This window comes from Balaenoptera borealis, assembly GCF_965194805.1.
Source record: "Balaenoptera borealis genome assembly, chromosome: 9".
NCBI lineage: Eukaryota > Metazoa > Chordata > Mammalia > Artiodactyla > Balaenopteridae > Balaenoptera > Balaenoptera borealis.
Window position 1 is genome coordinate 54,116,326 of NC_138873.1, and position 18,928 is coordinate 54,135,253.

The window sequence follows — 18,928 nt, forward strand, 5'->3', positions numbered from 1 at the left end:
TGTCCTCAAGGTCCATCCATATTGTCCCAAATGGCAGAATTTCCTACTTTTTTAATGACTGAATAATATTTGATTGTCTATATATATTCCACACCTTTTCTTTACTCATTCATCCATCAGTGGACACTTAGGTTGTTTCCATGTCGTGACTATTGTAAATAATGCTGCTATGAGCATGGGGGTGCAGATATCTCTTCGACATAGTGTTTTTGTTTCCTTAGGATATATTCCCAGGAGTAAAATTGCTGAATCTTGCTGATACATATTAATGGATAACACTCCCCATGGAAAATTTTATGTCTGACTTGCTTTGTTCATTTAAATTTTCTCTCCAGGCTTTTGTGGAGGCCCAGAACAAGATTACTGTGCCATTTCTTGAGCAGTGTCCTATCAGAGGTTTATACAAAGAGAGAATGACTGAATTGTATGACTATCCCAAGTATAGCTGCCACTTCAAGAAAGGGAAAAGGTATGTGAAGTTGCTTTCATTTAATTTTCTTTTTACTTTTCTGATCTAATACGTTCTTAAATTTTACAGTACAAATTCTGAATAACTTATCAGTTTATAAACTTAATTCATTATAAAATCAATTCATTTCTATGCTGGAATATGAGAATAATATTTTTTGGTCTGTTGACCAATTCTTAAAAGAAGGACTAAGAAATTTAGCAGAGATGTGTCCTAGGACGAAATCTAGATTGTAGGAAATGATTGTTGTCTTGTGGCTAGTAATTGGTGAGATAGCAGGATTCATAGACAGCAATGGAGATTTGTTTGCCTCTGAAATTAATTCTCTTTAGCTTATACTACTTGAAAAGACTTTATTATATGCATTTCTTCCATCCAGGAATGGAAATGGGCCAGGATGCAGCACCCATTAATTCACCTCTCTTGTTCCTTGCCCTCTGACACCCACTTAAAACATAGTCTCTTGTTTGCTTTTTAACTCTCTTTGGAACCACTACCACAAATTTACTTTAGAGTTTGTTAGACTTCACTTTCATAGGGATCAGCAAAGTATGATCTGCATGCCAAGCCCTATCTACCCCCTGTTTTGTAAATAAAGTTTAAATGGCACACAGCCATGCCCATTGTTTGTGTGTTATTCAGGGCTGCTTTTGTACAACAACTGCAGAATTGAGTAGTAGCATCAGAGTCTGTATGGTGCACAAAGCTTAATTAATTTGCAGTCTTGCCCGTTACAGAAAAGGTTTGCCCACCCCCTACCCTAGCACACTGGCTAGGGATGGGAACCAGCACTTCATTTTAGCAAATCTGCTGTCTTCTCCATTGAAAAGAAAAAGTTACTGCTTTATTTGAATATCCGTTTTCATTTTAGGAAATAAAGCAGGCTTTATTTAGCTAATGTGTAGAATTACAATATATTATTTGAATTCCTAAAGCAATTCAGGGAACAAACTCTAGCTACAGGGAGACGGTGGGACTTTCCTCTCTAGTTCCCATGTCCCTGGCACGGCCTGTTTGCAGTTGTACCTTTGTATGTTGTTTTCCTTTTTCTATTTGTTTGTATGTATTTGGTTTTACTCCACAAATAGAAAACTCCATAGCTGAATAAAGACCATCTCTGTCCCCCAGGTATTTCTATTTTTACAATACAGGTTTGCAGAACCAACGAGTATTATATGTACAGGATTCCTTAGAGGGTGAAGCCAGAGTGTTCCTTGACCCCAACATACTCTCCGATGACGGCACGGTGGCGCTCCGAGGTGAGGGCTACACAGCCAGGCCCACGGGAGTCCCGGGGCCCTCGCTCGCAGCTCTGAAAAGACCAGACAGAGTGTGGACCGTATTGTAGAACAGACGCACACGCAGTGTCAGGAAAGCTGATTTATGCACGGTAAATTCAGTACACATGGGTAGTCACATCTCCTTCTGATGGCATGAAGCAGGACTAGAGAATAGTTCACACTGGACCTAAATTAGCTTCTAGGGCTTCTGGGATCTTGAAGTATCATCATCACTTTCTGTAGCTTCTCTGAGACCTGTCTATGTTTGGAAAAAAATTAATTCTCTTCTGTAAGAAATTTAAGTTGTACAAAGAATGTTTTAACTATAAATATAAAACAGGAAAGAATATTTATGAAATCTGCTTCCTTGAGGGGAAAAAGTGATGTTTTCAAATTTAGTTAATTGTTAGCATGTTAGAATAAAAAGTATAAAACACAGTCTTGTAGAAATTAGACAACTTGGTACCTTGTCCCCTGAGGATGCAAGTTTAAAAGCTGAATAAATAAGTTTTGCTGTATGCAAAAATATGTATGCACTTGCCGTATGTCGCCTAAATAACTTCCCCCGAGATAACCTACTCTACGGGCCATGAGATTACCCCAGGTTTGTACCATAAGCACCACTTCTAGGGTAAGGAAGTTGTCTACACTCTGGTTCTGTGGTTTAAAAATTGTACACTCTGAGAATCATCTCTGGCTAGTATTCTAGATGTTTTTAGTTAAATTGGCTCAGCATTTCCTCTGTAGCATCTTGTATTTTGTAGAAAAAGCATAAGTGTAGGTTCAGCCCTACAGAATTGAGCAGTTGGAATGCTGAAGTCCTGTAACTGATTAGGTAGGAATTAAAGAGGCCTGTTCCAGCAGATCTGTGTGAGAAGACCCTTTTATAAAGGCATTCAGTCATTTAGTGCTTCCCTCCTCCTCTCCCCCAATAGGCTGTGTATGTACACGATGATCTTTAATCTCATTAGTATTGAGAGTAATCAGTATTGGAAATAAGATGCCAGCCAGCTTATTGTGAGTATTCTTCCATGAATTTGATCTTGGAAATGAGGACCAGTTGTGAGTGAATTTAATACACTGATTCTGTGCAGTAATATACCCTAAATAGAAGTTTATTTCATTTTAACCAAGGTCTATCTTGCAACTCATCCAGAGGACTTCATTATAACGGGGTCTCACCTCTCACTTTGATAATTCATTCCAGTAACGTTTTTATGTAATGCTTATCATGTATGGACCCTGATGGATGACAAGGTAAATTAGACATGGGACTTGGTCTCAGTCTTCGAGTTTTTTGAAAATGATATTATAGGGAAGTCACAGTATAGGTAGACATTCAGATTCTTTTGATAGTATATGATTTTTTAAACATATATTTCAAGTCAAAGTGTTTTATTTACATTTTCCCTGAAAATTTTTAAATTATATATAATTTATATAGAGTAAAAAGTGAATATTTACTCCTCATCACATTCTTGACTCTTTTCTGCGTTTATATACATTTGAGCCTGGATACTTTATAGGAATTATAAGTGATTATTAAGAAGGTTTTATGAAATTTTAACCTTATTTTTCACTAGTAGAAGTTCCATGTAAAATAGTAGGAAACCCGTGAAAATAGTTGGGTTTCTTAGGATAATTTTTAACCCCCAGTGAAGTTTAACAGACATCATAAGAGGAAATCTCTGGTGTCAGTATCTGGTACCAAACACTACACATTCCTTTTAATCATAAAGCTAATAGAAACATATAAATATTTGTCAAGAAACATTCCACAGTGGTTAGAACATTCTGTGATTGCCCCAAAGAATGGGGGACAGTGCGTTAGTCCATCAGTGGTGTTGCTTTCCTTATTTTTTCACAGTCACTTTTGGAATGTGCACTGCATGAGTCTTTATTGCAAACCGGCAGGCTTCATTTACCTGGGCTTTTAGTTGTCGGATGGTGTGGACATTAATCCTGGAGTGCCAGCAATGCTCAGAAAACGAGGTTGTAAAGAGGGATTTCAAGTAGTTTGGAGTCCATTCCAAAAATTATGTAATGGCTCCAGTTTAGTTCTGTTACATTCAGTCATTACTCTAAAAGCAGTTTCCTTACTCCTTTTCCCCCTCCTTCCAAGTATAAATAAAATATGCTGAAAGTCCTAGATGAGCTCTGCTTTTAAATGAACTGCTTATTGAATTATAGAAAAGTTTTAAATGGAAGCATCTTAGTGGTCATATAATCTATTAACTTCATTTTACAGATGAAGAAAATAAGGCCTGGAAAGGTTAAGAAACTTGTCCAAGGTCATAAGGCAAATTCCTGGGAGACCTGGGTGAGCCCCCAGAATTCCTCACAACCAATTGCGTGCTCCTCCTGTTGCCATATTCTGCCTCCATGTGTGACAGAGAGCTTTGCCAGGCAGCACAGTGGGCAGTGGGCAAGGCTGGGAGTTGTGTCCCCATGTTCACCATTTGACAATTTCTCATGTGTCCCTTAGGCTATGCATTCAGTGAAGATGGTGAATATTTTGCCTATGGTCTGAGTGCCAGTGGCTCAGATTGGGTGACGATCAAGTTCATGAAAGTCGATGGTGCCAAAGAGCTTCCGGATGTGCTCGAAAGAGTCAAGTTCAGCTGTATGGCCTGGACCCACGATGGGAAGGGAATGTTCTACAACGCATACCCACAACAGGATGGGAAAAGTGATGGTAGGTTGAGACTTCAGATGAAGCACCTTTTTCATGAAATGAAGCGTGACTTCACATGACTAAAGAAAGAAGCTAAACCCTGCATAGAGGTTGCTTGGTCTAGAATCATGTTTCCTCGAAGGACGTTGTATCTGTTAGCATAGTTGCGTAACAGGTCCTGCCAAAACTTTGTGGTTCAGAATAACGACCATTTATTTTCGCTGTGAGTCTGCAGGTTGGCCAGGCAGTTCTTCTGGGCTTAGCTGAATTCTATCATGTATCTGTGATGACCTGCTGGTCAGGTGACTGATCTTAGTGTGACTTTTTCACATGTCTGGGGCGTCAATTCTGCTCCATGTGGTCTCTCATTCTCTAGCAGGCCAATCCAGGCTTGTTCACATGGCAGCTCAGCAGGATTCCAAGGGGCAGAGCTGAAAGGCATGACTTCTTTGATGCCTGGGCTTTCTATTGGAACATCACTTCACTGCATTCTTTTGGCCAAAGCAAGTCACAGGACCAACTGCTTTTCAAGGGGTTGGGAGAGAGATACAGGGAACTGTGAAAAATTGGGGCCATTTTTATTGCTGTCCATTCTTCACAGACGCAGACGCATTCTTTCTCCCAAGGGGATCATGGAGAAGATGGATTTTTTTTAACAAAACCAACTTATTTAATGATGTTGAGTGATGATAAAATTTTGCAGGAATCACATCTCTTTCTCTGCTCGGAAGTTACAGGTCACCTGTTGGTCACACTCGTCTTGACGCTTTTGTCCTTGTTAACTTCCAGGACACACCTTTGTTCTCCGCTTCAATTGCACAAAGATCCTATTGTGTGCAAGTGGTCCCTCTTTCTTTTCCCCTTCACCTGTCACCTGTCACCTTCCCAGGCAGGAAGGGCCCTGTAGCTTGTACCTTGCTGGTACAAGCTGTCGACATCATCTTCTTTATGCTACTCCATATTTCCATGTGGTGTACAGCATTTTCATGTTGTCTTGGTTGATCTTTACAGGTGGGTTACCATTCCCTTTGCTAGAGATTTGGAGCTGGGGTACAGAGTCTCAGTTACTTGTTGCAGGGCCTAGAGCTGGCAGGAAGCACGGCTAGTCCAGTGCTTTCTCCTGCACATGCTGTTCCCTTATCATGAATTGCTGTATCTTTGTCATCTTTAGATAGGCTTTCTTTTCTCTTTTCCCCTCAGTTGAATTGGGAATAAGGCTATAATGCTTTTCATCTCTTTCAGCTGCATTTATCAATAGCTTTTGCTGCCTTTGATTAGATTACTGTAGTACCTTTTTCTTAGTTCACCAATGAACTACAAGAGGAGCTAAGAGTAGGCTTTTTATTCAAGGATGTTGGCTAAAGAAAGACCTCTGTGCTCTGTACACTGAATTAGCTGCCTGTATTAAGAGTGCTGCTGAGTTAGAAAATGTTGGCTGTTTCCAAGTTCTAGGAGACCAAAAAAGTATATAACTGGCCGTTTCTTGTTAGAGAACAGTGTTATTAAGTTAACTTGTGAAAAACATGGAAATTATTATTTAGCCTTAATTTCCATTGGCAGAAATAGTAATAATTAGTAATTGTGGTTGATTTAAGAAAGCCAGCATCTTCTCCCAGCTGTAATTTTGCTGTCCTTTTGTTCGGAAGACCTCAACAGCCTTTCAGGTTGTGTGGTGGAAGGACTTATGAATGAGGCTAAGCAATGCTGGCTATGTGCTTGTTACCAGTGTTCCTGGAAAACCCATGGAAAATCACCAAGTAAAGCTTTTTTTTAAAATGTTATGGTATTATCTTCCTTTTTTTCTTCATTGAAGAAAATCAGCCTCCAAAATCAGCAAATATATGTGATTATTTCCAGGGTGATACCCAACTGATACTTAACTCTCTCTTTTTTTTTTAATAGATTTAATCTTTTAGAGCAGTTTCAGGTTCACAGCAAAACTGAGCATAAGGTACCAAGATTTCCCATACACCCTCTGCCCCTCACACATGCATAGCGTCCCCCATTATCAGCACCCCCACCAGAGGGTACGGTAGATGAGCCTGCACGGACACATCATAATCACCCCAAATCCACAGTTTACATTAGAGTTCACTCATGGTGTTGTACATTCCGTAGGTTTGGGCAAACATATAATAATATATATCTACCATTGTAGTATCATAGAGTGTTTTCACTGCCTTAATAATCCTGTGTTCCACCTATACATCCTTCCCTCCCCTGCCAGCCCCTGGCAACCACTGATCTTTTTTACTATCTCTATAGCTTTGCCTTTTCCAGAATGTCATGTAGTTGGAATCATACAGTATATAGCCTTTCAGATTGGCTTCTTTCACTTAGTAATGTGCATTTAAGTTTTTTCCATGTGTTTCTATGGCTTGCTAAAAACACTAAAAAACATTATTTTAGCATTAAATAATATCCCGTTGTCTAGATGTACTATAGTTTGTTTATCCATTCACCTCTGAAGGACATCTTGGTGGCTTCCAAGTTTTGGCAATTATGAATAAAGCTGCCGTTAACATCCGTGTACAGCTTTTTGTGTGGATGTCAGTTTTCAACTCATTTGGGTAAATACCAAGGAGCACAGTTCCTGTATCATAACAGTATGTTTAGTTTTGTAAGAAACTGCCAAACTGTCTTCCCAAGTGGCTGTACCATTTGCATTCCCACCAGCAATGAATGAGAGTTCCTGTTGTTCCACATCTTGGCCAGCATTTGGTGTTTTGAGTGTTCTGGGTTTTGGCCATTCTAACAGGTGTGTAGTGGTATCTCATTGTTTTAATTTGCAGTTCCTTGATGACATATGCTGAGGAGCATCTTTTCACATGCTTATTTTCCATTCGTATTTCTTCTTTGGTGAGGTTAAGATCTGTTAAGATCTCTGGCCCATTTTTTTAATTGGGTTCTTCATTTTCTTATTGTTGAGTTTTAAAAGTTCTTTGTATATTTTGGATAACAGTCCTTTATCAAATATTTGCTTGTCTTTTCATTCTCTTGACAGTGTCTTTTCGTGGAACAGAAGGTTTTAATTTTAATGAAGTTTGGCTTATCAGTTATTTCTTTCATGGATTATGCTTTCGGTGTTGTACCTAAAAAGTCATCGCCAAATCCAAGGTCATCTAGATTTTCTCCTGTGTTATCTTCTGGGAGTTTTATAATTGCATTTACATTTTTAGGTCTGTGATCCATTTTGGGTTAATTTTTGTGAAGTGTATAAGGTCTGTGTCTTGATTCATTTTTTGCATGGGGTTGCCCAGTTGTTCCAGAACCATTTGTTGAAAAGACTGTCTTTTCTACATCGTATTGCCTTTGTTCCTTTATCAAAGATCAGTTGACTGTATTTATGTGGGTCTGTTTCTGGGCTCTCTACTCTGTTCCCTTGATCTATTTGTCTATTTTGCTAATACCACACTGTCTTGATTATTTATAATAAATGTTGAAGTCAGGTAGTGTCAGTTCTCCACCTTTGTTTTCTTCCTTCAGTATTGTGTTGGCTCTTCTGGGTTTTTTGCCTCTCCACATAAACTTTAGGATCAGTTTGTCCATATCCACAAAATAACTTGCTGGGATTTTGATTGGGATTGCATTGCATCTGTAGATTAAGTTGAAAAGAACGATCATCCTGACAATATTGAGTATTTCTGTCCATAATATATTGAGTATGTCTTTCCATTTATTTAGTTATTCTTTGATTTCTTTCATCAGTTTCATTAGTTCTCCTATAGACCTTATACATATTTTATTAGATTTATACCTAAGTATTTCATTTTGGGGGCTGCTAATGTAAATGGTACTGTGTTTTTAATTTCAAATTCCACTTGTTCATTGTTAGTATATAGGAAAGTGATTAACTTTTATATATTAACCTTGTATCCTACAGTCCCGCAACCAGATACTTAGCTTTTTAAATATTTCTAGCATTGTACAGTATGGGAGGAATAGATTTTCTTAAAATTGTCAGCTGCATTTCAGTGTACGTTTTTAATTCCTTTAGGCACAGAAACATCCACCAATCTCCACCAAAAGCTCTGCTACCATGTCTTGGGGACTGATCAGTCAGAAGATATTTTGTGTGCTGAGTTTCCTGATGAGCCTAAGTGGATGGGTGGAGCTGAGGTATTGTTCTACCCTGAGATTTTACCCACAAACACCATCTCTCTTGGATTGTGTATATAAATATTCTTCTTATGTGGTGATCTTTACAGATGGTGGAAGTCCTTTGAGTGAATATTCTTTTGTTAAAAATATTAGTACTCAAATGGACTCTTAATAATGAAGGTGGTAAATCTTTTAACTGTAATCTCAACATAAAAATCTTAATACTAAAAGTAATACATGCTTATGGTAAAACTGTAAAAGTACAAAATAACATAAAGTAAAACATGAACATTTCAAAACTTGGAATCCTAATTCTCAGAGGTGAGGAGAGTTTCCTTCCAAAGCTTTTCTTTGTATACACAGGTGAGAATGTGGGGTGAGAGAGAGTGTGTGTTTTTCTTTTTTACACAAGTGTGCTCTTCATGCCTCTTGTTCTCTTGTTTTTACATTAAAATATGTATCCTTTGGATATTTATGCGTCTCATAGGTGGTTCATACGTTCCTTAGGGGTGTTGATAATAACCAACCTCTGTTGAAGTGATACGTCTTTGTAGTTGCGGTCCCAGATTTTATTCTGTATCTTGCGAATCACCTGTGAAAAAACTTAGAGGTCCTTAGAGTAAGAATTGGACTCTTGTTAGCTCATTTCTGGGTACTAAGAAATATATATATATATATATATATTTTTTTTTTTTTTTTTAAGAAAGAAAAGCATTCTGAATGTTTTCATATAGGTGGGCTATCATCCCATTTTTAGTGGGAATGAGGAATCCACTAGGAACTTTTTAGCCCATTGAGCCTCTTAACCCTTCTCGGGGTTACAATTAGAACTTTGGTAAGAAAGGGGTATTTTAGATTTGAACTTCTGTGCATGGGTCTGATTCATTGGGGGATAGAATATGAATCCACGGTTTTTTAGTCCACGTGCGTTACTATACCTTATTCCAAATTGTCCTTTTATTTATTTTGATCCTCTAGAACCGTAGTTGGCAGCCTACTGCCCTCAGCCGAAATCTGGCCAGCTGCCTGCTTTTGTAGATTGGGTTTTGCTGGAGCACAGTCACGCCCATTTGTTTACTTGTCTGTGGCTGCTTTCAAGCTGCCACAGCAGACTTAACTAGTTGCCACAGAAGGAGGCCCTGAAAGCTGAAAATATTTACTTTCTGGCCCTTAATAGAAAAGGTTTGCCAGACTTTAATGCAGTATGTTAAAAGTGAATTTATAAGACTTGCATATTATTGCCTGAAACTGTGCCCTTTTTTCATACTTCTTCTTCCCCACCCTACAAGCGTTTCTTGTGTAGTTACTGTTGTCATTTTTCCCACATTTGTTTTTCATGGCTTTTCTGACTTTATTTGTCGATTGTTTCCACTAAGTTTTCTTCTTAGTCCAACTTCTCATACCTAAGGCTTCTGCATTCCGCAGATAGTAGGTATTTATTTATAAAATAATACACATTTTTATGTGTATCTGAGTGAAGCAGTTAGGGGAGGTAAATATGCTACCAAAAAAAATTTGTAATGTTAGGTCATGTGTTTCTTTTCACCTTTTTGGGGGGAAAGATGTTGATGGGGAAACATTACAGCAGACCTGTTTTAATCAAGGTAAAATTATATGGTTGATAAAATGAAATACAACTGAAAATAAGTGCCAGAATAACTGATCTATTTTAGCATATTAGTCTAAAAGAAAACAAGCTTCACAGTAGAATACACATGTAACTAGTTGCTCAGATATCTTTATTAGCATTTGGTTGAAACAGCTAGTTTTTTTTTTTTTTTTTACTTCTTAAAATCATGGTAAAATATAGCTAACATAAAACTTATCAGTTTAATCGTCAACATAAAGTTTATGAGTTTAATCATTTATAGAGTTCAGTGGCATTAAGTACATTCACATTATTGTGCAAGCATCACCCCCGTCTGTCTCCAGAACTTTTTTCATCTTGAGAAACTGAAGCCCTGAACCCATGAAGTGATAGCTCTGCATCCCCTCTTCCACGCAGTCCCTGGTAACCACATTCTACTTTGTGTCTCTATGTATCTGACTGTTCTAGGTACCTCATGTAAATGTCATTGTATAGTATTTGTCCTTTTGTGACTATTTCACTTAGCATAACATCTTCAAGGTTTATTTCCGTGTTGTACCATGTGTCAGAATTCCCTTCCTTTTAAAAATTGAATAATATTCCATTGTGTGCATATACATTTTGTTTATCCAGTCATCCGTCAATGGACACTTGGGGTGTTTCCACAGCATTATTGTGAATAATGCTGCTGTGAGCCGCCAGTTTTTTAAAATACAGTGGAAACATAGCTTGTATGCATTTAAAATATATGTATATTCAATTCTGCTACTAGGCAACTGAAAAGAAAAGCAAATTTAAATAGTTTGGGTGATCCTTTTACCATTCACTCAGTAGATATTCACTCTTCGTAACTTGTCTAATATAATCTTTACCATAACCGTGGGAGGGCGGTGATCATTCCATTGCATGGACAAAGTGAAATACCTGCGAGGGTGATTAACTTGCAGGTCCATGGCTGGAACTGCCTGCTGGGTATGCTACACCCACAGCCTGTATCTTCTTAACCTCTAGCACCCTGCCTCCCTTGTCAAAAGGTAAGAAGTTGTGCGAAAACAGCAGGAATGACCATTTAAAGAATGACAGTAAATGAAGAGATGCATCTGTATTGCACAGAAGCAATAAATGAAGTTGTTAAAAAAAAAAAAAAAAAAAAACTAATGGGATGTGTACAGTGAGTCCTAAGAAACTTTATACTAGATCAGGGCCCTGATGAGCAAATGATGCAGAGGAAGTCTGTAAGCAAACCAGTAGGCTTAGTAGACACAAACTGGGTATAGATTTCATTAAGCTGTATTCCAGCTGCTTGGGGGGTCTTGTTAGATGTCACCCTTCCAGTGGCCAGGGTTAGTTGGGCAGGGTCTGTTGAGAGGAACTTCTTGCTATGTGGAAGAGCAACTTTGTCACTTAAACATGGGTGCTATAGTTCTGAGCCTTCAGAAGCCTCAGGTATGCCCTGAAATTGATTCAGTTCCAGGTCAGAAAAATCTAGGTCATGCAAAAAGTCGTGATGTACAAGTTTCTTGTACCTGTCAAGGAAGTGTGATAAAGCCCATGGGAGTCCAAGAAGCTGGTGTGCTGTCGGCTGGCTGGACCAGAAGCGCCCACGCCTGGTGTACGAATGAGTGCTCAGGGCATTCACTGGAAATGAAGCAGACGGTTTCCTAACAGGCTTTATTTAGTGACCCACACCTTAGAGAAAAACAGTAGTCCTGATCATAACCGCACACCAAATGCATGTGCTGCGGTTGTTGCTTTTAGGATCGTCATTTTGAATCTGGTATTTCGTGAATACACTCACTTAACAGTGTCTCTGAATGGAGGGCCAGCACTATCATGATGGGGGTGTACTGGAGCAGGAATCAGGAGATGTTAATTCTAGTCCTGTCTGTGTGGCCTTGGGCAAGTCACGTCATCTCTCCAAGTCTGTTCACCTAAGTTTCCTTTAGAGCCTTTTTCAGTCTGTGGATGGAGGATTTATCACAGCATCTCATAGACCCTGGAGGGTTGGGCTTTGTGGGTGTGGCTGAGTGAGTGGATGTCTCTGAATTTCTTGGGTGCGCTGCCCTCCTCCTCCCTTTTGGCTGCCGCAGTCCAGGTTCACTGAGGACTTCCCTTTATATCCTAGATGCTATCTCCTCGTGACTCATCTCCTTCCTTCACAGATACCTCCTCTGCCTTCCTACATGGACAGGTCCTTCTTGCCTTGAGCTGCCTGTCAAGTTACTATCATGAAGCAGCTTTAGTTTTCCCACTGTGGCCTAGGACATCTCTCCCCTGGACAGCATCTTCCTCTGGCAGAACCCATAGCCTTCTGGACACTTTAGAGTATTTGAACTGTTACTAAAGGTCCATTGCAGCTCAAAACAAAATATCAACTCTCCAATTTACTTGCTTCTTCCCTCTCCCCAGCTCAGGTTTTGTGAGCACGTGGGGGACTAGCAGGTGGGGTAGGTAATATTTGTTCCCTAGACTTGGACATGAGTAGTCATAGTGGCTTTGTTCATGATAGCCCCAAACTGGACACACCCCAAGTATCCATTAACAGGTGCATGAGTGAATGAACTGTGGTACATCCCTATGATGGAATACTGGTCAGCAGTAAAAAGGAATGAACTATTTTTTTTTAAAATTTTATTTTATTGAAATATAGTTGATTTACAATGTTGTGTTAGTTTCTGGTGTACAGCAAAAATGATTCGGTTATACATATATATATAATAGTTTGCATATGCTAATCCCAAACTCCCAATCCATCCCTCCCCTCCCCTCCCTTCCCCTTGGCAGCCACAAGTCTGTTCTCTAGGTCCATGATCTGTTTCTGTTTTGTAGAAAATTTCATTTGTGTCATGTTTTAGATTCCACATATAAGTGATATCATATGGTATTTGTCTTTCTCTTTTTGACTTCACTTAGTATGATAATCACTAGGTCCCTCCATGTAGCTGCAAATGGCATTATTTCATTCTTTGTTATGGTTGAGTAATATTCCATTGTATATGTACACCACATCTTCTTTTTTTTTTTTTTTTCACAAAAGTGTGCTGCATGATCTTCTGTTTTTTTTTCACACACACACACACCATATTTTATTTTTACAAGAGATAAATAGACTGACACCAAGCATTGTAAATGGATGACCACAACAAAAGCAACAATGATTGCAATTACCAAACACGAAACACACTCATGCTATGTCATAATATTGACATTCAGTCCATTAATCCTCCACTGTAACAGCTCCTTTACTTTGCAGTGAAAATTGATTTGTATATTCTTTGCCTCTGAGTCCTTGTGGAATTTTTTTTTTTTTTTTTTTTTTTTTTTTTTTTTAAAGCAGAATCTGAATCAGTTGGTTTGGGACTGGGCCTGAGATTCTGCTTTTTTTTTTTTTAACCTTTATTTTATTTATTTATTTATTTATTTATTTATTTATGGCTGTGTTGGGTCTTCGTTTCTGTATGAGGGCTTTCTCTAGTTGTGGCAAGTGAGGGCCACTCTTCATCGCGGTGCGCGGGCCTCTCATTATCGCGGCCTCTCTTGTTGCGGAGCACGGGCTCCAGACGCGCAGGCTCAGTAATTGTGGCTCACGGGCCTAGTTGCTCCGCGGCATGTGGGATCTTCCCAGACCACGGCTCGAACCTGTGACCCCTGCATTGGCAGGCAGATTCTCAACCACTGCACCACCAGGGAAGCCCGGAATTTTTTTTTTTTAATTCAAACAGAAAGTCACAAAAATTATAATCATCCTCATCAGTTCACTCAGTCCCATGTAATTAACTTTTTTTTTCATCTTGATCTTTTGTTAGCACTTTTATGAGTTCATCAGTTTTTCATTAGAGTTCTGGAAATGCTTATTCATTCAGTTCAGCAGTACAGTCAGTTACCAGAAACCTGTACTTGTCAGAGTCTTTTCCATGAATTCCTTGAAGATGAAACCCTTTTATATGAACATATTTGCAAAAGCATCACAGTACACCCAGAATTGTCTGTAAATGACAAAAGACTTAAAAATGACCACGGTTAAAGATTTGATGAAAGTTCATAATAATGCAATTGACAAGGAAGTTTAGTTATTTCTGCACCACATCTTTATCCATTCATCTCTCAGACATTTAGGTTGCTTCCATGTCTTGGCTATTGTAAATAGTGCTGCTGTGAACATTGGGGTGCATGTATCTCTTCAAATTATAGTTTTGTCTGACTATATGGCCAGGAGTGTGATTGCTGGATCATAAGGCAATTCTGTTTTTAGTTTTTTTGAGGAACTTCCATACTGTTTTCCATAGTGGCTGCACCACTATGGGAATGAACTAGTGATACACTCAACAGGAGGGATGAATCTCAGAGTAATTATGCTCCGTGAAAGAAGCTAGAAAAGAAAGAGTACACAGTATTTGATTCCATTTATATAACACTCTAGAAAATGCAAAGTAGTCTATAATGGCACAAAGCAGATCAGTGGTTGCTTGGGAATTGGGGGATGGGAACAGGAAGGAGGGAATATAAAGGGGCAGGAGGCAACTGGCGGATAGTCAGACTGAAAGGTTGGAATTTAAGTTTTACGTGGGGTGGGGGAGGGGGGCAGGGGAGTGGCCATTCTGAGCAGTGACAGGATTGCCTGCTACCTCCCCTCAGCCATTCATCGTGTTTTAGTTTCTACAGTGGCCGTGCAGGGGGAGGAGTTGGAGAAGGGGAACAGGATTTTTGCTCATCCGGAGCTGTTTGTCCATGTCTCCTGGCAGCTTGTGGTCATGAGGGGTGTCTAGGTACCAGCTCTTTGTGATCCATTTGTAGTGAGATCCCCTCGACTCTGGGAACCTCTGTACTTTGTCGTTCCCTCGTGTGGACAGTAGACTCTCTGGCTGACCTTTCGCATCGTCCTCCCTTCCCCTCAAAGCTTCTGCTGCCAGCAGGATTCCCTTGAGGTTCATGCCTCTCTGGCACCCCCTTTTCCATCCTTTTTCAGCAGGCTCCTTTCCAGATGACTGGAGTCCAGCTACCTTCCTGGTGCCTCTTGTTCCAGGGGAAGCCACGTCCATGGGTCGCTCCATCCTGGACGTGCAGGCAGTGTTCACCACTGCCCTCCTCACCTGCCAGCCCAGGGCCTCCTGCCTTGGTCCCTCCTGCACCCCCAGCTGCTGTGCCCCTGGGGGTAACATGAAACACATACCTGGCATTGGGCTTGGAGGGGCAGTGATGTCAGTTATTATGTAAGATAGACTGTGCGCTTTCAGATGGAGGGCAGGATTGTGGGAGCATGGAAATAATCATGTTTTAGAAGGTTCTTTTGGACAAAAAAAGTCTATTTTAAAGTGACTTGTAGAGCATTTGGAGGAAAAAAACCCCACAAAGCAAGCATTTTGAGGCACTTTTCCCAGCAGAGGGTGCTCTAGAGTGTAGATTCTGAAAATATATCAAGTCCCTTTAGAAAGGATTAAGAAGAAAATGCCCAGCCTCTTTGTGATTATCTAGCTGAATCCTACTCTGAGAACCTAATTTTATTGTACAAAGGTAATCTTGATCTTAATATTTATCACATATCCCCATAAACCATCTTTATATGTTCACTGTGATCCCTAGTAATTAAAATATGTATATACAGCTGACCCTTGAACAATGCAGGGGTTAGGGGTGCTTATAACTTATCATCCCTTTATATATGCGGTTCCTCCGTATCCACTATTTCACATCCACAGATTCAACCAACTCTGAACCCGTAGCATTTCCTACTGAAAAAAATCTGTGTGTAAGCGGACCCAAGTTGTTCAAGGGTCAACTGTGTTTGTGTACACATTTATGTATATTACATATATATGAACTTGTACACATTTATGTGTGTTACATATATATGAACATTACCTAATGCTTGACTCATGGTGGGCACTCAGAATGTTAATTTCTGTACTCCCCCTTCCCCCGCTGAGGCTCACGCACACAAAGACCCTGTAGACGCTGGTGCACCCAGCGTTGCCTTACAGAGCATACGTACTAAAGTCAGATGTTCCTCAGGAAACTCTGCCTCACCTGCCCCTTTCTTGTTGGATGGTTTCCGCTTGAGCAGTGTTGCTCGGCAGCCCTCTTCCTGGTCGGCACAGTTCATGCATTTACTCCCCAAATACCTAGAAGCCCTTATTACCTGGGGTCCACCACTGTGCCGGGGCCAGGTGGTACTCAGGAGCAGAGATGGGCAGGCTCTGGCCCTGATGGAAGATGTTTTGGCTGTAGTAAACTATTCTATATAAACATTTTTAAGTAATACATAGAGGCTTGGGGGCCCATGACAGAATTCCCACCACGTTCAGTTTGTGTTTCATTCTAAAGACACCGTTGTCCTCTTGACCTTAACTTCGGTACTTGAACCTGAGGCTGCCAGCATGTGTTCTGATCGGTGACCCTTCACCGTGCTGTCCCAGGGAGTCCTGCGCTTTCACTGGCTCCTGGAGACTGATTCCTTCTGTTCATCACAGGAGTGGCAGTCCTTGTATCAGTCCCAGGGGTACTCGTCCCTGGACTGTGTGTGTCCGAGGCTCACGGCCCACGTCCTCTCTTTCGCCAGCACTGCATGAAGTGATAATCTCCATCAGGCTGATGGGCACGCAGGGACATCTCAGAGCATGGTGGGGAAGGCAGAAAGTCAGGAAGCCAAACTAGAGACCTGGATGTGAGCAAGGCTGCAGGAAGCGCTGCTCTGAATTCATAAAACAGCTCCTGATAGGAGAGAGTTGGTTTTGTGGTACAAGCTGGATTTGCTGGTCAGTCACTTTTCTCAGCTACCCCCCTTACTGCTCAGTGGGGGGAAAAAAGAAAACAAACAGTCGATTCTGAAATAACCGAGCTTATGTGCCAGAGAAACAATCAGGTAGACGAGAAACAAGAGTGGCTATAGCATGTCGAGACCTCCGTTACTAATTTTACTTTGAATGGGTTTTCTTTCCCTAGCATTTTCTGGTATATCTGTTTCTGGCATACCAAGCAACACATCATAGAGTACTGGGGTTGATTTCCTTTCTCCCGCGTTGCCGTAGTAGCACCCAGTATTGGGAAAGCTGATTTAAGGACTACCTATTAGAAATGTTTATGTCAGTGCACGTCATATTGCTTAGACTATCCCGTGCTTCTGCTACTGACACTGTCTCCTGTTTTTATTACAAATCCCTAATGAGTCCCATACATGAAAAGCCATCACTGTAGGTGATTAGTTTGACATTTAAAAGTTTTCCTAGATTATGTTTTGGAAACATACTTAGTAAAGAGATGTTGTCATGATTCACAACTGTTATGAAAGGAATCCACAAGAGTCTGTGAGATAAAACTGATAAGAGTTTCCTGCTCTGAGAGAAACATGATTAACTCTCAAAGCTATTAAAATCCATTTTCATGCCTTTTGTTAATTTCCCAGGCAATTTTAAGTCTCACTGCTTTTTAGTGTACTTTTTTTATACACACAATGAATTATTTTGTCATAATATATAAAAGAAAGTAGTTTCCTCGATTTGAAGAAGTGCATGTACTTTCAAATTATGAAAAGACTTTATCCACCCTCTTGTTGGATTCTAAGTGGAAAAAATTATATATATTAAAGAAATTTCATGTTCGTGAAGCTTTGGTTATTAACACAAGACCATGTAACCATGGAGTCTAGTAGCTCTAGTATAAAACAGCTTATGAGCTTTTCTTTGAAAAGGATAATAAGTTTGATGAAAGTCCACGTATTCTATGTATATGTAAATATTAGTTATGGGTCGCAACGTTTTGAAAGACAACTTTGTAGATAGTTAAATGGTTGCGAATTTAAAACATTAATAAAGTGATCTTCTGTTAATTTTCTCTTAATATGAAATGCATGAAGAAAAGCTAGCTTATTCAGGTCAGCTGAAAAGCCCAGCTGTTTTTACTATATAGTGTTGAGACTAAAAATAGCCAGATTCATCTACTTTAAAATTTTTATGCTAGTAATAATAAATAAGTTTATTGTTTAAAATAACATACAAGGGACTTCCCTGGTGGCGCAGTGGTTAAGAATCCACCTGCCAATGCAGGGGACATGGGTTCAAGCCCTGGTCCGGGAAGATCCCACATGCCGCGGGGCAACTAAGCCCATGCGCCACAACTACTGAGCCTGCGCTCTAGAGCCCGTGAGCCACAACTACTGAGCCCGTGTGCCACAACTACTGAAGCCCGTGAGCCTAGAGCCTGTGCTCCACAACAAGGGAAGCCACCACAATGAGAAGCCCGCACACCGCAATGAAGAGTAGCCCCTGCTCACTGCAACTAGAGAAAGCCCAAGCGCAGCAACGAAGACCCAAGGCAGCCAAAAGATAATAATCATAATAATAAATAAATAAATAAATTTTAAAATAAATAAAATAACATACAAAGATCCCATTCTCTAGAGAAACTACTATTATCAACATATTTATTATTTATGTTCTATCAACATAGAACATATGTTCTATTTCACACTTATTTCCGTCAATTCATATTTTTTTAAAAAGCCTCCAATGAGCCGATGGTGGAGCCAGTGACCTCTTGTGAACACGGTGCAGCTTGACCCAGACTCTGGTCTGAATGGATCACCGTCACACCTACATGAGGCATTAACAGAAGAAATTTCATAAAAACTTATTGTTTGGGAGTAGATTCCCCAGAGGTTTGCTCTGGTTGCTGCTTATCTCTAAATTTCGTGTCTGATGGTTTCTGGGTTTGTAAGCGTTACATTCCTGAATGTGCTGAGTCATGTGTGTGTTGGAGCAGCACATATGAATCTAACAGAATAAAGTATAAAATATATACACTGTCGAATAGTTTGCATGATG

General features: G+C 39.9%; 1 protein-coding gene across 2 annotated transcripts in view; it reads left to right on the top strand.

The window, feature by feature from the left end:
- The window catches only part of PREP (prolyl endopeptidase), a 138,087-nt gene that overhangs the window by 26,023 nt on the left and 93,136 nt on the right, over window positions 1-18,928 (top strand). For both annotated transcript variants that reach the window (XM_082405233.1, XM_082405234.1), the window contains exons 3-6: window positions 336-469; window positions 1,598-1,728; window positions 4,235-4,444; window positions 8,421-8,542. In XM_082405233.1, the coding sequence (XP_082261359.1) occupies window positions 336-469; window positions 1,598-1,728; window positions 4,235-4,444; window positions 8,421-8,542 (597 nt within the window). The remainder of the gene's footprint in view (window positions 1-335; window positions 470-1,597; window positions 1,729-4,234; window positions 4,445-8,420; window positions 8,543-18,928) is intronic.